The 21204-nt window shown below is 36.2% G+C and overlaps 2 protein-coding genes across 2 annotated transcripts in view; both read left to right on the top strand.

The window, feature by feature from the left end:
* Positions 1-21204, top strand: part of LOC135707023 (protein RCC2 homolog) — a 48514-nt gene that overhangs the window by 2964 nt on the left and 24346 nt on the right. Inside the window, exons 2-3 of the mRNA XM_065228746.1 lie at positions 3623-3954; positions 4013-4088. Coding sequence (XP_065084818.1) covers positions 3631-3954; positions 4013-4088 — 400 coding nt within the window. The 5' untranslated portion in view covers positions 3623-3630. The remainder of the gene's footprint in view (positions 1-3622; positions 3955-4012; positions 4089-21204) is intronic.
* Positions 11560-15310, top strand: LOC135707026 (uncharacterized). Its single transcript, XM_065228748.1, has 2 exons — positions 11560-14913; positions 14949-15310. The coding sequence occupies exon 1, from the start codon at positions 13607-13609 to the stop codon at positions 14531-14533; it is 927 nt and encodes a 308-aa protein (XP_065084820.1). The 5' UTR covers positions 11560-13606; the 3' UTR covers positions 14534-14913; positions 14949-15310.

Here is a 21204-nt window from a genome sequence, read left to right as displayed (position 1 = left end):
ATTAAAATTAATTTAACAATTGTCGTGGTACGCCAAAATAATTGCTTGTACAGTTTTTATTAATTTAATTTATTTGTGCACATTGAAAAAATATGTAATTATGCCATAATTCACATTCTGTGATCATGGAGGAAGCAGTAACAAGCATCTGTTTAATCTTTGATTGATATTCTTTCAATTAATCTCTCTAATCATTAATTGAGAGAATTTATCTAGAAATTTTATCGTTGATTATATGATATATGTCTTAAATTAATGTTTGCATTTATTAATAACACCTATATATAATTTACCTCTACTCCACCAAAGGTTTCTCGAAGCAAGATTCGAACTCATGATCCCGGATTGCCAGCCGCTTCTGTTTCCATCTGCTCTATTCTTGAATACATATTTTGATCAAATGAGAGAAGTATATGAAGCTCATCTTGAGTGACTTCTCTTGCAGTCGAATAATCATTGCCTTATGGTCATATAAACGTGCCTATCACTTGTGCTATTTTTAGCAACAAAATTGTGGTTGGTGGTTGGTCGAACGTAAACAATCATTTAAGAGTGCTCCAAGCAGCTTTTGAAGCTTTTAACCAAATGGCAATACAACTACATTCTTGTACAACTCTGGAAGCTATTATTCAATGTTTGATCAACTCAGGTGTTTTATAAGATCTTCCAATGGTTTGTTTTGATGCGTTTATTTCACGTTCTATATAGCTCTTGTCAATCAGTTTAACAAAGGTGCTATAAAAGTTATCGTAGGTCTTATAAAGCATATAGTTAAACCGAACGTAAACAATCATTTAAGAGTGATCCAAGTAGCTTTTGAAGCGTTTAACCAAAAAGGCAATACAACTACATTCTTGTTCAACTCTGGAAGCTATTATTCAACGTTTGATCAACTCAGGTGTTTTATAAGAGCTCCCAATGGTTTGTTTTGATGCGTTTATTCCACATCCTATATGGCTTCTGTCAAACAGTTTAACCGAACGTAAACAATCATTTAAGAGTGCTCCAAGCAGTTTTTGAAGCTTTTAACCAAATGGCAATACAATTACATTCTTGTACAACTCTGGAAGCTATTATTCGACGTTTGATCAACTCAGGTGTTTTATAAGAGCTCCAAATGGTTTATTTTGATGCGTTTATTCCACGTTCTGTATAGCTCTTGTGAATCAGTTTAACTAAGGTGCTATAAAAGTTATCGTAGGTCTTATAAAGCATATAGGTAAACCGAACGTAAACAATCATTTAACAGTGCTCCAAGCAGCTTTTGAAGCGTTTAACCAAAAAGGCAATACAACTACATTCTTGTTCAACTCTGGAAGCTATTATTCAACGTTTGATCAACTCAGATGTTTTATAAGAGCTCCCAATGGTTTGTTTTGATTCGTTTATTCCACGTTCTGTATAGCTCTTGTGAATCAGTTTAACCGAACGTAAACAATCATTTAAGAGTCCTCCAAGCAGTTTTTGAAGCTTTTAACCTAATGGCAATACAACTACATTCTTGTACAACTCTGGAAGCTATTATTCAACGTTTGATCAACTCAGGTGTTTTATAAGAGCTCCAAATGGTTTGTTTTGATGCGTTTATTCCACGTTCTGTATAGCTCTTGTGAATCAGTTTAACTAAGGTGCTATAAAAGTTATCGTAGGTCTTATAAAGCATATAGGTAAACCGAACGTAAACAATCATTTAACAGTGCTCCAAGCAGCTTTTGAAGCGTTTAACCAAAAAGGCAATACAACTACATTCTTGTTCAACTCTGGAAGCTATTATTCAACGTTTGATCAACTCAGGTGTTTTATAAGAGCTCCCAATGGTTTGTTTTGATGCGTTTATTCCACGTTCTGTATAGCTCTTGTGAATCAGTTTAACCGAACGTAAACAATCATTTAAGAGTCCTCCAAGCAGTTTTTGAAGCTTTTAACCAAATGGCAATACAACTACATTCTTGTACAACTCTGGAAGCTATTATTCAACGTTTGATCAACTCAGGTGTTTTATAAGAGCTCCAAATGGTTTGTTTTGATGCGTTTATTCCACGTTCTGTATAGCTCTTGTGAATCAGTTTAACTAAGGTGCTATAAAAGTTATCGTAGGTCTTATAAAGCATATAGTTAAACCGAACGTAAACAATCATTTAAGAGTGCTCCAAGCAGCTTTTGAAGCGTTTAACCAAAAAGGCAATACAACTACATTCTTGTACAACTTTGGAAGCTATTATTCAACGATTGATCAACTCAGGTGTTTTATAAGAGCTCCCAATGGTTTGTTTTGATGCGTTTATTCCACGTACTATATAGCTCTTGTCAATCGGTTTAACTAAGGTGCTATAAAAGTTATCGTAGGTCTTATAAAGCATATAGGTAAACCGAACGTAAACAATCATTTATGAGTGCTCCAAGCAGCTTTTGAAGCGTTTAACCAAAAAGCAATACAACTAAATTCTTGTTCAACTCTGGAAGCTATTATTCAACGTTTGATCAACTCAGGTGTTTTATAAGAGCTCTCAATTGTTTGTTGGGCAATTACGGAAAGAGCAAGAACACAAGGCAGGTGTAAATGAGGAGCATGTTTCGGATCTGATTGTGGCAGGAGAGAAGATCAAAGACAAAAGCATGAAGCAAACAGGAAGAAATTACTTTTTCAGAGGGGGGAGGTGCTGGAGGCTCCGGAATAGATTCAAAGCCCCTCCCCCCCTCACTGTGCTAAAGTATCAGAAATGCCCAGTTGCTACAGTTTTCCGAGTGTGTAGTTCTACAAGTAGACGTATTGTAGAGCAATTCATATAGAAAATTATATGATTGCCTATAAACGGTTATGTTTTAACACCTTTTCTGTTTAAGACAAGACTGTTGGCTTTTTAAATAACCGGGAATTGAAAAATTGAATTTGAAAGGGCACCCTGCAAATTGAAACAAAGCTATACCTCTCCATTTCTGATGTGCTATATCTCGATATTCCTTCCTACCTCGATGGTTTGAGCAGTCCCTTTAGACTCTCCTATAAATCTAGCTCTCTATATCTCGATATTGAGCAGTTCAACGCCAAAAAAAAATACCGTGTGTATTTTTCCCAGAATTACTGTTCTTTTCTAAACAACTTTATCTCAGACGTCAAAAGTAACGTTTTAGTGCTACAATTTATTGAAAAATGTCAAAATGTCAAATGGCCGATTTTTTGTGAACGATTGTCCATGACATAAGTTGTAAAGTTTCATGCAAATAGTAAGAGTCTTACATTTTTATTCTTTTATCATTTTTTTTTCTTCTGTTCGGGACATAATACTACTGCGACCAGTAATTTGATCTATTGTAGTATATCCCGTGTCCTTAGTTTAGTGCATGTCGTATTGCTCCATCACTATTGAGAAATGATGAAGTATTCGGTTTTCATACAGTTGTCATTCTTGCCTTCATCGCAAGGACATCGACATTCTTTTATCATATTTGGCCTGGTCTATTCTCTCTATCTCGATCGTTCCCTAGTTCTCCGTTTGAAGTGTGTACTTTTTGGATCGTTTTTTTTTTCTGTTTAGAGTGATATATGTTAAGTTGTCTTAAGTGCGTGGTATTCTGCTCTCTGACTCCTGGTGTACTGTTCGAATAACTTACTTTTTTACAGGATATACTATGTCGTCGAAACGTAAATCAGAACCTGTAAAAAAAACCCCGAAGCGGAATAAGAAAAATGTAGACGACAATTACAGTTCAGATTTTAGCGATGATTACAAATCAGACGAGGCCCCGGTCGCAGAAATCATTATTCCATCCGATGATCCCAACAGCTATCAAAAACTACCAGATGATCTGTTAAAGACCTACGACAAGGAGCCCGGAAAACTGCTAGTCGCTGGAATGGTTACTTGGGAAATGACAGGTCGAAAAGCTACCGCTAAAGGTGTTACAAAAATACGACCAAATCTTTGTTCCTTCCATCGGTTCACATCTGAAACAGTAAGAAAGATATAATTTATATTAACATAAAAATAATAAAACTAAAACACTATTTCAGTACCGTTCAGCGTTAAGTGGATGTTGTTCAGCACATTCTGTGCTTATAACAATGGACAGAAAAGCCCTAGCATTTGGTAAGAATTAGAAGCCCCGCACAAAAACTAAATATTGAATAGTGCCTCTTTCATGGCGGTAAGCTCCAACTCGGATTAACTTTTAATACCGTCCCTGTTTGTATGATCTGAAAAATGTTTGCTCAGAGTTATATTGAATAGCTCTGATGTCGACATCAAACCAGCCGGACATTCTTGATCGGGATTTAATTCGAGGATAATACCGGTTGGAGCTTACCACCTTCAGAGCTTTTTAATCAGGGGCGATTCAAATATGAGGTAATAGAATTTGTGACAGTACGTGTAATAGGTATAGGAAAAAGCGTGACACATGGGGAGGGGGTGGGTGGGCGTATTAAAAATCGATTTTTTTGACGTAGGACTACGTCTTTGATTTCTATATGGGGGTACACTTTGTGAAAACCGAAAATGGAACATGTAACAAATTAAGAATGATTTTGAACGTTAATAACTCAGCTGCCCCTGGTCCAATTTCAATAATTTTATCACCAATCGATCAGAAATATGGCTACGCATGGATAACAAATGTTGATGTTCAACAAGAAACTATTGAAAAACTGGTAAATGTTCAGCATTGTCCAAAAGCGTCGAATTAACTAACAAATCCACCAATTATCTACATGCATATGCTGCTTCCCCAGCACAGTCGTCAGAGAGTAGTAAGTAGACGAAACAAGTCGAAGTGGCATTCGCCTCCGATCCTCGGGCGCGTGCGAATAGGGAGGATGGAATTGCGTAATATTTTGCACACTCATCGCCATATTCAGAACCAAACGCAAATTCTTCAAGATAACCACCGTTGTCTGGCTCGCCGTGGCGGTGTCTGACATATCTCCGGTTTGATTTACGAGGTGTGCTGAAGGTGTTCCTGAAAAATGAGATCCGTGATGCTGTCACCTACACTAAACACGCCAAGCGTAAGCGGCCATGGATGTCATTTACGTTTTGAGACGCACTCTGTTTGGTTTCGGAAGTTAAATCATCTTTATCAACAAAACGGCTCTTTTCAGGGCCACCAAGCTTATTGCAGTAAAGAGTAGGAATAGAATTCATCTGCCTGTTTGTTCATATTCAGAACCAACGACCACACAAAATGCTCATGTAATCAAACTGGAAGCAGGGGTACAAATTATTTTGATCAACCTTGATCAACTTTGAATCGCCACGGCCGGATATTCTGATGGAAGAAGCAACAATCTAGCATCTAATTCGACGAAAACGGCAGGAAACATTTGTGAAGCCGAGGTATTTACGAAAGAGAGTGTCGATGAAGAGAATCGATTAATGTAGATAGGACCTATTGAAAAGTGACGCGAGATTTGTTTTCCGTACTGAGCTCCAATGCTACCGACGCCAGGGATGCAGCTTCCAGAGATGTTATGCCTTAGAACATGCCGGTGGCGCCGATTTAGATTGGACCCAGGCCTGCTGGGTGAAAGGTAACCACGCTAACCACCGGCGCCGATATCTTTCAAGGTGATATCACGGCGAATTAGATCGACCCAAATTTGAGTTTAGTTATCTCAAAAATAAGAAATAAAGTGCAGGAACTCAGCGATGAGTAAATTTGGCTCATGGATTTTCCAGGGAAAAATTCCCGAATTTGAGAAAAGTAAAGATTGGATTCACTCAGTCTATTGGTACTACTCCGAGCTGAATAAAATTTTCGTCAATTTCCTCATTTTCTGACAGATTTTTTAGGTTTTCCATAGGAAACCATGAGATTAATTTTACTCATCGCTGAGTTCCTACACTTTTGGCGATTATGAGTGAACTAAATTAAAATTAGGGTCGTTCTCATTCGCCGTGTACGCAAAAAAAAAGGGCCAGTGTCGCTACTTGATAGCAAACTACTCATAATGGGAGGAGTCTTTTTAGCTTTTTTACCACTTGGTTGCACATCATTCTGCTTTAACCTAAAAAGATATAAAGCAGCGCTGCTGTCTGGTATCAGCTCATTTTCGCTTCGGACGGCGTGGTCAGCAATAGCAGCAGTAGGAAGGTGGTTAGTCCACTTTTCTATAACCCAACAAGCAACAATTGACTGTTTGTGGCAAAGGAGGTGCCAATCGTCATCGCAAATTCTTCGAGATAACCACCATCCGTCGTCTGGCTCGCCGTGGCGGTGTCTGACGTATCTCCGGTATGATCTACGAGGTGTGCTGAAGGTGTTCCTGGAAAATGAGGTCCGTGATGCTGTCACCTACACTAAACACGCCAAGCGTAAGTGGCCATGGATGTCCTCTTCAATAAAACGGCCCTTTTCAGGGCCATCAAGTTTACATCAGTAAAGAGTTGGCTTGTGCTTGTTTGTCCATATTCAGAACCACAAGCCCCCAATGACCACACAAACTTGGAAGCAGGGGTGCAAGTGATTTTGATTGATTCTCGTAATCAACTTTCTCTTTGAAAAAGATTACTACAAATTTGGTACGCCTACAATTCAAAAACGGAAAGAGTTGAGATAATAGATAATTTTGATCAATTAAAAGAACTTAATGCTCTTCACATTTATTCCGTCCACTAGCGGTCCTACGTCAAGCTTCCGTTCGTGCCCCTAGGCACAGACCCTTCTCCTTTTTTGGATGTCCAATGAATCGCCCTTGGTCACTTTTTTCAAGCCGGTCATCAAAAGCAATTTTTTAACGTCCGAATATTTTACTATAATTGCAGCTCTTATATGTTTGCTTAGTTCATAGTACGTTTATGTAATGCAGGGTGTCGACTAAGTCATTTCATTTTTGGACTAGAAAATCAGGAAATCGCAGCGAAATATTTCTTAATCCAGAAACTTATTAATAAGTATCACTAGTTTTAAACACTGAATTACTCGGTGTAGTTTGAGGATGATTGTTCATTTTAAATAGAGTGGCGATTTGCAAGTTGACCCAAAACTACTCAAATAAAAGAATATTTCGTTGATTTTGGGCCTAACATACATTCAGTTCAGTTGGCACATTCCTGAGTTGAACTGAGATCCTTATGATTGATAAAAATCCATATCCGTAGAAGCTAGACGTTGTTATTTTTTGTAAAATTTAACCTAAAAAATGGGTACGAGCGTCTCTTAATATGCTACACCTAATTTCAGGTAACCTTCGAACAAGCCTGGAAAAATAAACTCATTATAAAAAAAAATAAACCTCGAAATTTTCCAGAGGTGAACCAGCCTTTAGGATGAAAACCTCTTAAATAAAGAAAAAATAAACCTTCGAAATCAATTCTTTGAGCGGATTGGAGTACCTTTGTGTAAATGCAATAATGGTAAAGATTTAAGAGGAGTGAATGTTTTTTATGTAAATATCTAATTCTTGTTCCTTATTGTGATCTTTGCTACTTAGCTCAGAGAATCAACTAAATTTGAATTTAGGATAATAGTCTTGCTTGGAAGGACTCTTTTGATTGCTTGGAGTATTTTTTTTTAAATAATAATTCAAAGATACGTAGACAAGCATTGGTTTGGCTTTGTTGAGTATTCTAGGTCTTCATTGTAAATCTTGTTAGCTCGGAAAATTAGCTTCTTAGTGATGTTTTAGTATTGTGATGTTGCTGGTTGCTGCTATTGCAATTGAGATATAATCAACTCACTGAATTTTGGAGATGAAAGCGCTGTTTTTACGATTTCCGGATTGGCGTTTGATTAAGCTTAATATCCGCAATAATTTTCTTGCGAAACTGGATCTCAAAATGTTATCAAAAGAAAAACAAGAAATATAATGGGATTAAAGATAAATAAGATGTAGGTGGTGATTTGTTGCCTCTAGTGTTCAGTTTGGAAATAGCAGAAAACAACTTTTAAGGGTAACGGCGCCGGTAGTGTAGTGGTAAGCGTGATTACCTCTCACCCCAACAGGCCTGTGTTCAATACCAGTCGGCGCCGCACAGTGGCACGAATATGAATAAAGACGGTCAAAAATATTTTCTACCCTTTTTCGACGTTTTAGAGACTGGGTGTCTTGGGAGAAGTTGCTCAAAATTATGACTCGCATCTTTTGAAATACACACCTGAATAATCTTTAAGCTAGTACACTGAAGTCTTTTTTACACGGTTTTTTTTTACGCGGTTTTTTTTTACACGGTTTTTTTTACACGGTTTTCCACGATTTACACGGTACGTTTTTAACGATTTCTCGACAACGATACAACCTATCGACTTGATTCCAATCACATTATCCGTTTCAAGCTATTTGTAATCGAATGGCATACTTAAAAAAAAAATCGCAATTTTTGGTGTAAATACAGAAGTTTTTAAAATATGTCTATATGGACCATATCATGTTTTAATTACAAATGGCATCAAAATCCGATTTTTTAAAAACATTTAAGCATGCGAAAAATCAAAATCTCGTAGGTTTTTTTTTACACGGTTTTTTTTTACACGGACCGTATCCCCCGTGTAAAAAAAGACCTGAGTGTATTACACATCCAAATTCTAACTTTATCCAGTTACGAGATAATGGTTCCATGTCTTAGACAAAGTTGCAGAGCAGTTGATTTTATGAACATTTGCTAAAGACACCAAATTTCTACATCATAACTCTCTAGAGCCATAATAGATTTTGTTTTAAGACTACCTTAATATTGGTTTTTTAAGTTAATTAGTGCTTTTTTCAAATTTGACCAATTTATCATGTTGTAAGAAATTGTTGGCATCATTAAAATATACAACTTTGCTGAATACACCAATGCTCTTCATTGACATCAATGTGATATACAGCCCATCAAGCGTTTTTGTGACGTCATATTCAACGGCTCGAAAAGAGGGTGGGCGGGCCCTGATGTAGTCGAAAACTGATTTTATTTGGAAGATCACCTTATAAAATAGTACTCCTGAAAATTTGAGCGTTGGGTACCGAGGGGCACACTAATCGAGTCAGTACGGTTTTACTGAGTTTTTGAATTGCGGAACTGTTCGGTAAAAGTTTAAAAATCTGTGGAAAATTTATTAATAAGAAAATTTGTTCTGAACTTGTGTATACTTAGTAATGTTAACCCCATTTAATGATAAAAAATAAAATTGGTCGATTTCATTGATTCCTTACGGATAACGGTCATTTGAATTTTTACCGACTTTTTCAGCAATTCAAAAACCCAGTAAAAAAATACTGACTCCTGTAAAAAAATCTTAGTGTGGGTACCTAGTCAAATCTCGTTTATATATATTTAGTACAAGTTATAAACCAATGTGTGCTACGAGTGTGCTACTTACTCATGATAAAATTTACAACTATATAAAAAATGCATTATCTTGAAATATAATCAATGGGTTTGTTCATCAACTGTATATTCTGAACTTTGATATTTTGAGTATGCCAATATTGAAAAAAATATGTTTTAATTACTCCTTACCTGACTATCTTCGATAATATTTCCGTGAATCTTCTCCGCCCACACTTTGAACAATTCCATCCGACAAAGATTGAATGAATTAATTTTGAACCACAACTTCAATACAAGTTGTTCGTGAAAAAAATCACACCTAGATAATTAAATAAACCCTATCGCTCTTTGCTATCGCCAAAACGTCAAGCACAAAATAGTCATCTGCAGCAGCGTTCAGCGATGTGCACGCGGGAATTTCAAACATCTGTTGTGAAGTCACGTTCTATGTTCTGAAAAGAGGGTGGGGTGGGTAGGTCCAAAGTTGGAACCGTAGTCAGAATTTTATCATTTAATCTAGTTGAAAGTTATACCGATAGGTATTGCGAATATTTTAGTCCATATTGTATATAATAAAGGGCAAGGAATATACCAATATTATTAGCTTGCATTATAATATTTGCAACTATCAACAAATGAGTATCAATATTGCAATGAATGTACATATCAATGTAGGTACACTGAATAACAAACAAATTAAGAAAAAACCCATTAAATACATCTCCAGATTAAGCTTAATAATTTAAATAATTTGCAAGTTCAAACACGTGTAGGTTAAAATCATTGATTCATAACTCAATACCCAACGCTGAACTTTTCAGGAGCACTATTTTATAATGTTATCTTCGATATTCAATCGGTTTTAATCCCTGCCAGGGGCCGCCTCCCATCTTTTCGGGCCGTTCAATATGGCGTCACAAAACCGTCCGATGGGCTGTATATAATATTGACATTTTCGAATCGAGATTTGACTAGGTACCCCTCAGTACCCAACGCTGAAATTTTCAGAAGTACTATTTTATAAGGTAATCTTCAAAATACAACCAGTTTTAGACCCCGCCAGGGCCCGCCCACCCTCTTTTCGAGCCGTTGAATATGACGTCACAAAAACGCTTGATGGGCTGTATATCACATTGATGTCAATGAAGAGCATTGGTGTATTCAGCAAAGTTGTATATTTTAATGATGCCAACAATTTCTTACAACATGATAAATTGGTCAAATTTGAAAAAAGCACTAATTACTTAAAAAACCAATATTAAGGTAGTCTTAAAACAAAATCTATTATAGCTCTAGAGAGTTATGATGTAGAAATTTGGTGTCTTTAGCAAATGTTCATAAAATCAACTGCTCTGCAACTTTGTCTAAGACATGGAACCATTATCTCGTAACTGGATAAAGTTAGAATTTGGATGTGTAATACTAGCTTAAAGATTATTCAGGTGTGTATTTCAAAAGATGCGAGTCATAATTTTGAGCAACTTTCTCCCAAGACAGCCAGTCTCTAAAACGTCGAAAAAGGGTAGAAAATATTTTTGACCGTCTTTATTCATATTCGTGCCACTGTGCGCCGCCGGGATGTTCTGAGGCATAACATCCCTGATCACGCCTTCCTTCGGATGGGAAGTAAAGCCGTTGGTCCCCGGTTCATGAGTTAATGGGTCGATAGGTAGGGTCCAGGTGTGGGAGCTGCCTTCCTGGCACGTCGGTAGCATTGGTGCTCAGCACGGAAAACAAGATCGACGGAAAAAACAAACCAGAGGAAAAAAAAAAGAGCATTCATGGTTTTGACGTGAGCTGTCAAATTTGGCAGCTGGGTCAACAAAAAATATGATTGTTTTTAAAAGAAATTTTTTGTTGATTCAATCAAATTTATTTTATTAAGCCTGAAAATATAGGCAGTAGAAATAAAAATATGTTTATTGATTCAATGTTTTGTTTTCTTTTAGTATCAATCAAAATTACAATTGAATTAAAAAAAAACTTTTCTGAGGCATAAAATCACTCCGGTTCATGAGTTGATGGGTCAATAGGTAGGGTCCAGGTGTGGGAGCTGCCTTCCTGGCGTCGGGAGCATTGGTACTCAGTACGGAAAACAAGATCGACGGAAAAAAAAATCAAGGAAAGAAAATAAAGAAAAACTGTTTATATTTCGCAACTGCAGCATACTTACTTACCTCAAGTCTCAAGATTTTCGGAAATGTTGCACTTATTTCCCGAAATTAACTGTTAAAAACAACAATCAAACAAGAGCAGTTTTGTGTACGAGGGAATGGTTGGTAGTTATTTTTGCAATCATGGCCCGGGGAACGGACCCAACAAATAAATGCTAAATTAAAATGAATTATTGTTGGCTTAATAAAAGAATATTGTTATTTTAACAATAGTTGCAGTTGAAGAGTGGCTTATTAAAATAAAAAGAATCTTATTTTGAATAAGTATTATCGAAACAATAAAACGCAATACAATTTCAACCGGAATTGTTTGTTTAAATACAAATAAAGTTTTTTTTGGTTCAATGCAAACAATTTTCTGTCCGTGTAGGGAACAACGAATAGAATATTAGGAATTACATAGATGAAGTCTAACTCATTTTTCCTTGTTTCAAGATCATCCTCGGCGGACAAAGCCGAGTCTTGTCACTATAAACAAGGCATAAAAAGTAACAAGGACTAAGATGTGTTCCTTTTATTACTGAAAAATCGTGTTCCCCTAGTTTGAAGTAGTCAGGACCAGAAATCGGTGTAATGTACCACGAAAAGGTGATCTACCCACGTTACGTGGTACTTGCTGCACTTAAGTTGAAAGTTAATGCTTTTCCGTTGATACTGACTCCACACCCGTTCGAACCACACCCAAATTCAAAATGCACCAATACTAGCAAGCATTGCAAATTAGCAAAATGGGAAGTATTTAAATTTTGCCATTAGTCGTAAATACAATATTATTGTATAATTAACTTAATTCTACTACTGAAATTTAAATTTAATTTCCACACACTCAGATTTTTTGCCGAGATGGGCACCACCCAGCAGCTCGGCAATCTTAAGGTAGTGGAATTAAATGGAAATTACTAATCCTTCTCTCTCTCTCTTTAACTTTATAGAAATTATGTCTTTCAATCCAGGAAATGGTCGACTGATGTCATCTCTAAGATACGCATATACTATCTTACCATGCACATTTGCACTATATGAAGATCGTCCTGCTTTTGAAAACCGCTGCAGTCCATCATGTGACGAATGGCTTCTTCAAAATGTTATTTATGTTGATAAATGAATTTTAGGCAACAACTTGAGGATTTAATTTTTTTTGTACTTTATCCGCTTTGAAAAGCAGATTTTAATTCAACAAAGCAGATTCGAAATCTTCGTACGCATCAGTAACCTTATCGGGAAACTAGTTCCTTATTATGCCCACAATTTTGAATACATTTCGCCAACTGTGGAACCACGAATTACTGCTAGAAGGATGCAGTCGTGATGTTTTTGTATCCATAGATATTCCCAAAAATACGGCCAGTGCTCCTATTCTTTCCAAGTTTAACGTGTTGGCCGGATCATTCAAAGACTGAACAGATTCCATAGAAGACGCAGTTTCTGTTCTGAGTAACACCGCAAAGATTTCTTTACTCCTTTGTGGCCATCTATTTCGAAGGGATTACAACAATATGCTTGCACGTTGTAGTACGCTACCTTATCGGTGAGTAGTCTTGTGGCAGTGTAAAATTTGTTTTAGTGTTAAAGGTCTTGGAAGTGATTAATTGAAATGTTTGAGTAATTAAGAACTTCCGTAAATTTGGCTTTCTGCAGAATAAACATGGTGAATTGAATAGTCTTGCGTCCGATTTTTAACATACTATTTGATGAGTTCCTATAACCAACTGATTACTGACTGATACTTCAACAAGCTTAACAGCTCTCTTTATTCAAATCAGGTATAATATCTTCAACACATATCTATCTATACCTAAAAACGGTTTTTAACGGCGTTATTAGGTATAGATAGTGACGATGATCACCCGAACGATCTGTTTCATAATGTCGACCAGATCGTTTTTAGACGTTTCAACTTGGGCGACTCCTTGATTTTCTTATAATATAGATGGGTACGTAGATATTTAAGCTACTACGCGTACGGACGCACAGTGGTTCCTGGCTGGCCAAAACCTCAAAAATTAATGTTGATATTTTTTTATTTCAATATTTTTTATCAGTTGTCCCACAGCTGTCTACAGCAGCAGTCGATTTTTTATTTCGTTGTGAACCACATGATAGCCTGTTTTCGAGAATCGCTATTATATAGTTGCTCTTTGTTCGTTGCTAGCAGTTCGGTGCCTTTTGTTGCTACGGTGCAAGATGTGTGAAGTAAAAAACACCATCAAGTTTAGCTTCAGCCATTGTGATGCCAAACCAAACATCGGAGAGATAGTAAATTTCGCCAAAGCACTCGACGCGAATCCGGCTGAAATGGAAGCTGTTTATCGCATTGGTGAGGAAAGGGGAGTCTTCATGAAGTTCAAATCAGAGGAAGCGATGCTCCATTCTCTGACATTCAATTCGGAGGATTTAATCTTCCATTATGCGAATGGAACGACGGCAAAGGTACGCATGTCGCATGCTGGTGAATTCATTCAATATGTGCGTGTGTATGACTTGCCACCAGAGGTACCCGACAACGAGCTGGATAAAGTGCTGGGGAAATATGGGAAAATTAAACGCATCATCCGGGAGAAATTTCCAACTGATCTGTGTTTTGAGGTATATACAGGGATACGCGGTGTATATATGGATGTGAAGAAGGAAATCCCCACGTCATTACATTTCTTCAATGGCAAAGGAAATATTTTTTATGATGGCAACAAAGATAAATGTTTTCTGTGCAAGGCGGACGGACACCGGAAGCTTTCCTGTCCCAAGCGGAAGGCTCGGAAGGAACCGGAGAAGCAACTGAAGGAAAAAGGAAAGCAAAGTGAAAGAAAACAAAACAGCAGCAGCACGTATGCTGGTGTAGTGGTGGAAGGTGCGTCGTTGGTCATTAGCGATCAGGAAACGGACATGGGGTTGGAGATGTTGAATGAAGATAACGAAATGGACGTGACTACCCCGACGACCGACGAGAGTAGCGGAGAGCATGCAATGGGAAACGATGTTCAGAAACAGCAGCAGCGATCACGATTCGGGTTCAATGAAAATGAGGAACAAATTCGGGAAAGAAAGAAGTTGCGTGCACGGGAGAAGATCGCTTTGTCGTCGCTTCGATCGCCACCCAGAAAAATCATATGATAAAATATATTTGTACATATTTTTTTTTTGTATTTTGAGTACCATAATTGGTATTCTATGTTACTCGGCTCCGCTAAGTTATTTTTATAACATTTGAGCCTGCCAAATAAACGAAGTGAAAAAAAAAATATATTTTTTATCATTTTTACATGGTAAGAGTATCTTAAATTGAATGATTTGTGCAATTCTGTTGATTCAATATTTCTTTTATGGCTGTTATAGTGTAACGATATCAAATTTTTTTGAAAAAATCGTAATGTTTCTTGTTACTGTTTTGCTCAAATATAGCAAAAAATATTGTGTTTATAAACTTGGTTGCTTCAGAAGAAATGTTTTTCGGCTTATTTCACGTCAAATGGATGGTAAAAAAGAGTGTCTTAGTGTTTTTAGTGACAGTTTCTGATATAAAAATTAGCAAAAATATACTTTTTTCGCATTTAGACTAAGCAAAACATATGACGGACACATCCGCCCACTATCATTTAGAAACCAAAAGATAGCTAGAAAAGTTAGCTTTCAGATAGGTTTTAATGTGTTTTGCGATTTTTTGCGAAATATGTTGAAATTAGGAATAACATGTGTTCTTTGAAAATATCTGTTTCTAAGTTATATAATCTGCGGTGTATACCGTAGCAAGCTTCACAATGCCTTTTTCAAAGCACAGCAATACGCACACACATACACACACGCACCATAAATCTATCTCTTATGGTTCATGAGTTATGATTTTTTTAAACAAGCAGGTTAGGGTGGCCCCTAGACAATCGGCATTCTTTAAATATCTTTTTATACGTTCATTTCTCGTGAAATTTTCATACTTTAAGAACTTTTTATGACGCATATTTTTGCTAAGTTGTTATCTCTTTTATTTGAAAAGTTATGACTAGTTTTGCTGAAAAATATTACTTTTTTTTAATCTAATTAAATGCTTTAAACATAAAAAGGTCTTGCAGATTTGTTTTACCAAAAATGAAAAAAAAAAACGATGTTTCCAATGAAGTTAAATGTTTGAAAATCGGTTTGCTCCATTTTGAGATATTGACAATTGAAGAGAATCATTTTTTCAAAGAAAGTAGCCTTTAACTTTCTAATCAAAAAAGATAGTAACCTAGTTGCTATGCGTCATCAAAAGTTCTAAGTGTAATCAGAACAATGTTTTTGCAAGAAATTAACGCATGAAAAGATATTCAAAGAAAATCGATTTTAGTGACCACCCTAACCTGCTTGTTTAAAAAGTCATAGCTCATGAACCATAAGAGATAAAAATGTTGTGTCTTCTACAAAGTTGCTTTGAATTTAATGTTCTACACTGCTTTGGTCTATTTCAAATAATAAATAGTTTGTATGTTTAATTCACCAATTTTATGAACCACCCTAATTTTACGAACATAAAAATATTGAACAAAACATATGCAGCAACTTTCCCTAAGAAACCATGTACCTAAAACTGAAAGTTTGGGCGCAAACATTTTTGTCTTCCTAGGTAAATACTGCTGGGACCATTGTGCATTGGTTTTGGTTCTACTTTACTCCTTTTTGTGACGTCTTGATTGTCAAGTTTTCTTCGTACAGCTAAACAACATCTATTTCAACTGTTTTTTGCCTATTAGCAACAATTTTGAGGTTTTGGCCAACTTTTGTTCTAAGGGGAACCACTGTGGGACGGTGTGCGAGGAGAAAAGTGCTAGACCGGTCATCAGTTTTTTGGGCATATCTCAATAACGGTATAAGATATCATCTTAAAATGTTCACCGAAAAAAGCTTATAAAGCTTGATAACAATCCATGATACAGACGATAATCTCCACAGCTTTTCTTTTGGATTTTCTTTAATGGTGAAAACTTTCATGATAAATTCGTTTTCAACTGTACTTTTTGTTAATTGACTTTGACTTGCAATGCTTGGTTCAAAAGTTATTATTTTTTGAAGTTGGTGGTGTCCGAGAAAATCGGAAAACTTTAACTAAGGTATTCCGGAAAAATTTGCAACCGTTTTTTTTTTTTTGAAATTTACTTTTGTTAATATATCCATGAACTATACCTATGGGCGACGTTTCATAGAAGTCGAAGACCCTTCAGCCCAAACCTGTTCGGTAATTAAAAAAAAAAACCAGATAAGACTTCAATATTTCATTTGGTATGTTTAGATAACTCCAAGACCAGAAGGTCCCGAAGAAACGTTCAACTTTTTGGCTCAGATCTGGTACTCTCTTCGGCCCCAAGTTAATCGATGCACCCCTCAAAACATAGTAAAATCCACGAACCCCTCATTTTATCTGTCAAATATTCATATCGAATCAATTGAATCACGCTGTAATACACGACACAATAACTCTTGGCCAGAAAACAATCCAAAGATCCTATCAAGACAGAGACTTAGGTGTTATTCTCGACTCCAAGTTAACCTTTGCTGACCACTACAATAACATTATCTACAAAACATTTATTTATTTTTTTTAAAGGCTTTATTAAAGAGATTTTTAGCCTTAGGCTAGTTTATCTCTAATCTACAAAACAATCAACCTGCTCGGGTTCATTAAAAGATTTAGTTTGCACTTCAATGACCCCTACACAATCAAAACACGTTACGTAGCATATGTGAGGCCTCTTCTCGAATATTGTATCATAGTTTGGGCTCCATATCTTATCAGTGCTGCAAAATCTCGACAATACACGGTGATATTCAAAATTCTGCTTTGGTCACTCATTTGAGCTAACAGTCATCGTCAAGGCAAACCATGTCAATTGTCATTGACAATGCTGTCAGTGACGAACATGTGCAGATTTTATTATTAGCTAAATTTGTAACGAAATTAAATGACTTCAGTAAAACAATTACATGGAGCCGTTAAAGTGAACAAGCATCTACGTCCTGAACTGCTTGGATAACAATCATGCACGAAATTACAGTTTTTGTTACCAGGTGAATCTTTGTCATTGACGAAAAAATGAATGAGATTTTGACGAAGATTTTTTTTATCAACAATTTTGTCAATATCGTGCGAAAGTTTGTCATTGACAATGACAAATCTCAGCACTGATCATGATACACATGTAAACCGCATTGAATTAGTTCAAAATCAGTTCTTTGTTGTTTGCTCTAAGAAAGTTGGGTTGGACGAGTTTTCCACTTCCATCTTATGAAGTTCGCTATGGTTGCTTTTATAAACGTAAAGTAAAATTGTAAATTGAAGTAAAATTGTAACAATTAGCGTTTAAGTAAAATTGTAAAACGGTCTACACTGATTGACGACAAATAAATAAATAAAACAAACATAGTGTAGTACTAAAATTTCGACTAGAATGAAGTACGTTAATCGATTTGCTTGGGGCCAATAGACTAGTCAAATAGTGAACCAATTTAAAATCGTTAGTTTCCACCGGTTGGAAGCACTTTAAAAACAATACCCGTCCCATTGTCTACTATGGGTATTTGTTCATGCTGTGTGGACAGGAATCGATCTCTTCTTATCGATGTTTTTGATAACGCCGTGAGAGAGGATGTATAACAGATGATGAGTTGGGTAATTGGTTACCATAAACGGGATATACTTGAAAAAATTGGTGGCGCATTTTGTCGGTATCGCCTCGAACTTTTGTAACAGATGTTCGCAATTTCCTTCGGATCCCTAGTGGTGCCACTTCCTGTGTTGAAAGCGTTTCAGGAAGTCATCCAATATTTTACGCTTGGCGGAACGAGTTGTGTCCCGGCAAACATTGCATTTTATTTAATTATTTATTTGTCGTCAATCAGTGTAGACCGTTTTACAATAGTGCTGTTGCCTTACATGCTATTTTAAAACATACGTTTTATTGGAAATTGTCAATAAATGTAGACTGCATATACAAATATCTAAAAAATAAAAATTGTTTTAAACTTAACGAGATGAAATCCTAGCAGTTAGTGTTCTCCTTACTGTATCTTTAGGCATCGTTAGATCTATACGCTCACAATAATTATTATACATTATCATCATTCTATTGACTGGTCCATTCATACCATAATTCGAACTGTGAGGTGACAGTTGAAATACATTTCGAGTTCTTAACATGCGTGATGGTACGTAAAAAATTAAGCTTGCTATTATTTTTCTGAATTTACGCGTTGTGAGATTATATCATTAATAAAGGAAAATTTATCTTCGTTTCTTAAGTGTTTCAATGTTTATCAACATGCAACGGGACTCATAAGAAGGAAGGGGAAAAGAGGTCCAGCCTAGTTTCCTAAGAGCAAATAACAAAAACTGTTTTTGAACTGATTCTATACGAATTATATAAGTTTCATGGTATGGAGCCCAAACCACACTGCAATATTCGAGAATTGATCTGACGTAAGCTATATAAAGTGTTTTGATGGTATATGGGTCTTTAAAATGATAACTAAATCTTTTTATGAATCCCAACATATTATTTGCTTTGCGAATTGTGGTATTCACATGATTTACAAATGTCAACTTCGAGTCAAGAATTACTCCTAAGTCTCTAATTTTATCGCACCTTACAACTAGCTGGTTTCCTAGAGTACATGTAAAATCTAGAGTAGTGTGTTTTCTGAATAAGATATAATGTTGCATTTTTTAACATTAATATCCAGCAGACTTTTAACGCACCAATTGTAGAAAACATCAATTTATTTTTTTAAATGTAGCAAATCAGAATTGTTAAAGATTTCCATGTACAGTTTCATATCGTCAGCATATAGGGTTTTTGATCTAATTTCCGTCCTACTAAGCACACCCCGCGCTTCACCTCTCTCCTCTGAACGAGTTTAAACAAAAAATGGAATATTTCTGTCAAAAATTACTTTTAAATTTATTCACCTTTCCTTTGGATTTGATAAAGAGTCACCAATTGTTGAGATATTGATTAAAATCTAACACTGCTTCTTGATTCTAAATTCGTTCTACGAGTTTCAATTCCGTCCTAACGCATTGAAACGCCATTAGATTTTCTTCGTCCTACGGATAAACGTAGAAAAAGGAGATTCGCTAGGAGCGCTTCTTTTGTTTTGAGAACAATGAGCGTAAATATTCATACATTGCGCTCTAACAGGATTTATGTTGTAGCTAATGAACTAACGGTGAAATAATTGATAATATTGATCTTTTCTGATCGATAGAACGGAAATGGGCGATTACGACGAAGTAGCGCTCTACCCTATGAGCACATTTAAGAGATTCAACACAAACTTCATGTCATCCACAAATAAAATAAATAATAAAGGACCTAAATGAGATCCCTGTGGAACTCCCGAGGTAACATTAACTGGCGAGGACATTTTTCGTTTAAAGTGGACCATCTGTATTATTTCTGTCAAGTATGATCCAATCCATTTTAAAAGTGTACTTGTCATACCTAAACGTTTTAATTTAAAAAGAAGTAAGGGAATGTCTACTCTGTCAAAGGCCTTACTAAAGTTCAGATTTTAACCTGTAGTCTGCAGCTATAGCCTCGGCCATTTTATATCCGCAGGCGAATCGTAATAAGAGGTGGATGATGTCTTTCCCGGTTAAATAATATGAACCACTCGAGTGTAAGTTTCAGATTAGACTGAAGGTCTATTATATTTTCGTTTCATACAGAGCCCGTCGGCTCAACCGAAGGTGCGTACGAATTCAACATATGGCAATTGACATTTGATTATTCACAGTGTTTCGAATGTACAGGTAGTAAACAACAATTCTCCCCCTTTCAGAGTTTACAATATAATAATCTGATATTGACTTTGTCAAATAAACTATCGCACTAAATAAAGAAGTTGTTTCAAATTCTTTTCAAATTCAGGTATTAATTAATCCAAAGTTAATCCGAAAACTTACAGTACATAATCAATTATAATGAAAAACCTCAGAGCGCATTGATTTTCTAGCACGCTTATGTCGTTTTCGTTTTTGCGGTGTAGCTACACCGGTGCTACACTGCCGTACACCGAAATATTTTAGGGTGTAGATATAGGATGCACCTTTGTTTACAAACAAATGATGTTGAGCTGTCAAAGACTCGCGCTTATTCCTGCTTACACTACACCAGTGCTACACCGCAAAAACGAAAACGACATTAGACTTTCTCGGTTCCGTATTGTTATTCGAATTTTGGTATTTTCATTTTCTGCCTTTTTGAAGCCTCTTTCTGCTCTGACTCACCGGCGGCGGGCTCGTCCCCGAGAATCATCGGTTTGCCACTATTCGTGTTGTTCTCCTGCCTCCGGATCATAACGTTCGGCCTTTGCCAAAGTACTCCTTCTTTACAGATTTTGATCTGTGTCCGGTGCGCCATTGCGCTGACGCTTCCAATATGTATCCGAAAGATATTATGAGAGTACCTTTTAATAAACGTGGCTTTAATCCATCTGGCAGGGTTATGAGGATTATGATTTTTGTACCAGATTTCATCTCCAGCTATCAGATTGTTGAAAACATCATTTAAATGTTCCGGGATATCTCCGCTTTGATGATCAACGTAGATTTCATCATCTGGTTCTGGTACGTAAAGTTGGTTTTTAGAATTCTTTTAAGGATTTACTAAATCCAATATAGTCTTTGGTTTATAGCTAAATATTCTTTCAGATGGGAAATGCCCATCTTTCGTTAAGTTATTGTTTCTAAAATTAAATAGAAACAGGTTTGTCTGGTCTTCCATGTCTAATTCCATAACATCTGGATCCATTAGGAA

Source organism: Ochlerotatus camptorhynchus, unplaced genomic scaffold (assembly GCF_037179485.1).
Source record: "Ochlerotatus camptorhynchus isolate MF236.1 unplaced genomic scaffold, CSIRO-AGI_Acam_v1.1 ptg000301l, whole genome shotgun sequence".
Lineage (NCBI taxonomy): Eukaryota > Metazoa > Arthropoda > Insecta > Diptera > Culicidae > Ochlerotatus > Ochlerotatus camptorhynchus.
The sequence above is the reverse complement of the archived record's forward strand: the minus strand, read 5'-3'. Positions and strand labels throughout refer to the sequence as shown.

What these genes read in the sequence shown, in the direction of transcription:
- LOC135707026 (XM_065228748.1), top strand. Translation starts at nt 13,607, where the DNA reads ATGTGTGAAGTAAAAAACACCATCAAGTTTAGCTTCAGCCATTGTGAT.